The sequence below is a fragment of the Notothenia rossii genome (assembly GCF_949606895.1).
Source record: "Notothenia rossii genome assembly, chromosome: 12".
In the NCBI taxonomy this organism is placed as follows: domain Eukaryota; kingdom Metazoa; phylum Chordata; class Actinopteri; order Perciformes; family Nototheniidae; genus Notothenia; species Notothenia rossii.
The window spans coordinates 722,997-727,996 of NC_136911.1; the positions used below are offsets into that span (position 1 = coordinate 722,997).

Here is a 5,000-nt window from a genome sequence, read left to right on the forward strand (position 1 = left end):
TGGTTGCTTTAACCATTCTCGTATAAATGATTATCCACAGATGTGTGTCACTGCTGTGGAAGCACTTTGGAAATGATGCACGCGCAGCGGAGCAGGTCCCTCGCACCTGACACCATTTTTCTTTTCGCTCCGTTCTCTTTTTTGAATAGAGGCATAACATTCAACTGCCCCGAAGATCCCCACGCGAAGCCTGAAGGGTAAACACTCCAGGTTTACTAATCTACCTGAACAATTTGTCTCTGGTGTCGGAATGTCTCGCGATGTTAGTTCATTCTTAAAAAACAAAACACCATTTAATTTCGGGTAAAATTGAAGGAATACATTCCATCACCTCAGGCTCTCCTGGGTTCACCGTGTGAGCTACTCAGCCAACAGTTCAGAGACATCGTGTTCTTATTAGCCATCCATCATTAACTCAGTCATCACGCAGAGCTCGTTAGAGGGACATTCATGAACACATGATAATCTCCAGGGGGTCTGTAGGGATGAGCAGAGCTTTAACCTGGACCCTGTTCACAGAGAGTAAGCCTGACCCTCAGACTGTGAACCTGCGGATGAAGCTGAACACAAAGTGGATTCCCACAGGAATAATCCTCTTCTGCTTCTTATCTCCTGCTCCCGCTAAAGAGAGGTCAACGCTGGGTCCTCTGTGTGCACCTGTAGAGTGCAGTGTAGGAAGATGATCAGAGCTGCACAGCTGGCCTTTAACTCGTCACAACTGACTTCTTATTGTTAAATATATTGTAGTCATTAGCAGGACAGATGCTACTAAATGCCTTCATAAGGCTACCTGTTGTAATTCGGATTTCATTCACAAAAATCTCAGTGAAGATCAGAAAGAGTCAGAACATTGGCTTTAGAAACCAAAGATGAGAACATGAGGGACGTTAAAGTGAAACTGTCGACAGGACGTTAGAGGAAGAAGTCCCTGCTGCTGTCAGCTGAGATCACAGAAAGAGATCTGAGGATGAAGGGAAGCCGTTTGTTCCAGAAAACGTATGAAGGACACATTCCTCTTCCTCCTGCATGAAGAGGAAATACATAACCAAGTATCTCCCAGCCCCCCCACAGCTGTGCAGTCCCCCCCAGCTGTGAACCCCCCCTGTGCTTGTCGTGTAGGTTGTCAGTGAGTTCAGATGTCCGGAGACTCACCGAGGAAGCGGAAGGTCCTGCGCACCAGAGGGTTGAGGTAACAGCAGTCTCCGGTGGCCACCGTCTTCTCTGAGCGGTCAAACTCTTTGGAGGTGTACTGGACCAGGAACAGCACCGTCTCTGTGACCGTGATCTGGAGGAGAGAGAAAGCCGTCAGTCACCCTGAATCAGAGCTGGGCTCAGTGGCATCTACACACAGTGGCATCTACACACAGCTGCATCTACACACAGCTGCATCTACACACAGCTGCATCTACACACAGCTGCATCTACACACAGTGGCATCTACACACAGTGGCATCTACACACAGCTGCATCTACACACAGCTGCATCTACACACAGCTGCATCTACACACAGCTGCATCTACACACAGCTGCATCTATACACAGTGGCATCTACACACAGCTGCATCTACACACAGTGGCATCTACACACAGCTGCATCTACACACAGCTGCATCTACACACAGTGGCATCTATACACAGTGGCATCTACACACAGCTGCATCTACACACAGCTGCATCTACACACAGCTGCATCTATACACAGTGGCATCTACACACAGCTTCATCTACACACAGCTGCATCTACACACAGCTGCATCTACACACAGTGGCATCTACACACAGCTGCATCTACACACAGCTGCATCTATACACAGCTGCATCTACACACAGCTGCATCTATACACAGTGGCATCTACACACAGCTGCATCTACACACAGTGGCATCTACACACAGCTGCATCTACACACAGCTGCATCTACACACAGCTGCATCTATACACAGCGGCATCTACACACAGCTGCATCTACACACAGCTGCATCTATACACAGTGGCATCTACACACAGCTGCATCTATACACAGCGGCATCTACACACAGCTGCATCTACACACAGCTGCATCTACACACAGCGGCATCTACACACAGCTGCATCTATACACAGTGGCATCTACACACAGCTGCATCTATACACAGTGGCATCTACACACAGCTGCATCTACACACAGCTGCATCTACACACAGCTGCATCTACACACAGCTGCATCTACACACAGTGGCATCTACACACAGCTGCATCTACACACAGCTGCATCTACACACAGATTATCTAACTCTCGGTCCTGGATCTGTGAGGAAGTCCTGCATGTCGCACTTTCTAAATGTTAAAGAGTCTGACCACCAAAACCTACTCAGAACCAAAGAGATCTGCAGACTCAGAGACCCCCCGGCCCGGCAGGACGTGGTCACCACTCCTCCGACCTCCGACTCCTCTTTAATTTACTAACCCCTCACCGGGATCCGGTCTGACAACCTCCTGTTTCTACCTGAATGAACACAGAGGTATAATGTCCTGTGTGTGTGCGTGCGTGCGTGCGGTGCTGGGTACTGAGGCCTGGAGCTGCTACAGTGATGTATTCAGGCCGACAGGTGAGGGGGCAGACCAGGTAAACTGAACCCAACAATCTTTGACTGAACATAACATTGTTCTTCTTTTTTGTGCAAATATCTAATTTAAGTCAATTTCATATCAACAAAATGCTTAGATTTAGGAGTATCCTTAAGGACCAGTACTGACCTGGTCTACAGACGGGGGGTCTCCTGCTGGTGTTTATGGAGCAAACTAACTCTGCGGGACCTTAGCTATTACTTACATGTGATGCTCTGCACCTTATAAAAGGTATAAATCACATCATGATTAAAGCTGCAATACATCGTAACTCTTTCTCACACACTGGCTCTGCTCAAGGAAAGGCAGAGGAGGCTGATCTCCAAGACCCGGAGCTGTGACAGCCTCAGGGCATTTGTCCCACTTCCTGTTGGCTCTAACTGGAGCTGACAGGGCCGCAGTGACAATCCCCCCGCCCCCCCCCCCATCACCGTAGAGCCCATCCCCGGTGGCTACAGAAGACCCTACAATGATTCACTACTCCATCCCTCTTCCTCTGGTCAGACCCTCCATCCCTCTTCCTCTGGTCAGACCCTCCTCTTCCTCTCCATCAGCAGTTTAATACCAGCTGCAGCCATCAGGATGCTGACAGATTTTTGTTCAGAAGTGTTCAGATGTGTCCAGATATGTTCAGATGTATTCAGTAGGGGTGTAACGATACACGTACCCGTACCGAAACTATTCGGTACGGGCCCTTCGGTTCGGTACACGTGTGTACCGAAGTGTACCGAACGAATATAACGTTAGACGTAAAAAAATGAGAACGTGAACAACTTCTTGGAAGTAATCTCCGGTGCTGCGTCGCAGCATTCAGAGTAATTTGCTCATATTGGGTTCAACGCGTCAGAGCGAGCAAGTCATTTCATCGGACGAGAGGCATACTATGAGAACTGGTCACAGGGATGCGTTCAAATGTAGTCAGTAATTTGAGGAACTGGCGAAATGGCTAATGCAGATAAATCCTCCAGCATCATTGAAGTCTCCGGTTTGGGAACATTTTGGTTTCGCAGTTACGTACAAAGATGACGGACAAAGACAGGTGGACCGAACCAAAGCTGTTTATCGGCATTGTTCAACTAAAATTGGTTACGCGGCTGGCAATACATCAAACTTGCACACTCATTTGAAAAGGCATCACCCGAACGTGAATATCACCGGTACCAAAAGAAAAAAGACTGAAGTGCAAACCCAACTCCCGCTAGCATTTAAGCCTCCACCACTCGCAACAAGTTCAGACCGAGCCAAAGCTATTACAAACGCCAAATATCCTTATGTTGCCATGTTAGCAAAGCGCTACCTGGCTGTATCTGCTACCTCTGTCCCTAGAGAGGGTGTTCTCCACAGCAGGAGACATTGTTAGTGCCAGTGACAAGCAAGTCCTAATGTCAAACTGGCTGCTTAGGTACGAGTACAGTACAGTTCAAATACAGATTATTTCAGATCATCGAAATGCTGCACCTTAATGTTTATTTTATTATATGTTGTATTTATTTGAGTGAATACATTATTCACAGTTTAATAATAATGAAAAAAAAAAAAAATTATGTTTTGTGATAATTTTTTCTGCTGTACCGAAAACGTACCGAACCGAGCCGTGACCTAAAAAACGAGGTACGTACCGAACCAAAATGTTTGTGAACCGTTACAAACCTAGTATTCAGATATGTTCAGATGTGCTCAGATGTGTTCAGAAGTGTTCAGAATTGTTCAGGTGTGTTCAGAAGTGTTCAGATGTGTTCAGAAGTGTTCAGAAGTGTTCAGAATTGTTCAGGTGTGTTCAGAAGTGTTCAGATGTGTTCAGAAGTGTTCAGGTGTGTTCAGATGTGTTCAGATGTGTTCAGAAGTATTCAGATGTGTTCAGATGTGATCAGAAGTGTTCAGAAGTGTTTCGATGTGTTCAGGTGTGTTCAGGTGTGTTCAGAAGTGTTCAGGTGTGTTCAGAAGTGTTCAGATGTGTTCAGAAGTGTTCAGGTGTGTTCAGATGTGTTCAGATGTGTTCAGAAGTATTCAGAAGTGTTCAGATGTGTTCAGATGTGTTTAGAAGTGTTTAGAAGTGTTCAGGTGTGTTCAGATGTGTTCAGATGTGTTTAGATGTGTTCAGAAGTGTTCAGAAGTGTTCAGAAGTGTTCAGATGTGTTCAGGTGTGTTCAGAAGTGTTCAGATGTGTTTAGAAGTGTTCAGGTGTGTTCAGAAGTGTTCAGATGTGTTCAGATGTGTTCAGGTGTGTTCAGAAGTGTTCAGATGTGTTCAGAAGTGTTCAGATGTGTTCAGATGTGTTCAGATGTGTTCAGATGTGTTCAGAAGTATTTAGAAGTGTTCGGATGTGTTTAGAAGTGTTCAGATGTGTTCAGATGTGTTCAGGTGTGTTCAGATGTGTTCAGGTGTGTTTGGAT

At 46.3% G+C, this 5,000-nt stretch overlaps 1 protein-coding gene across 1 annotated transcript in view; it reads right to left on the reverse strand.

Moving 5' to 3' along the window:
* The window catches only part of plppr5b (phospholipid phosphatase related 5b), a 24,591-nt gene that overhangs the window by 17,604 nt on the left and 1,987 nt on the right, over positions 1 to 5,000 (reverse strand). The window contains exon 2 of the mRNA XM_079661662.1: positions 1,153 to 1,285. Coding sequence (XP_079517788.1) covers positions 1,153 to 1,285 — 133 coding nt within the window. The remainder of the gene's footprint in view (positions 1 to 1,152; positions 1,286 to 5,000) is intronic.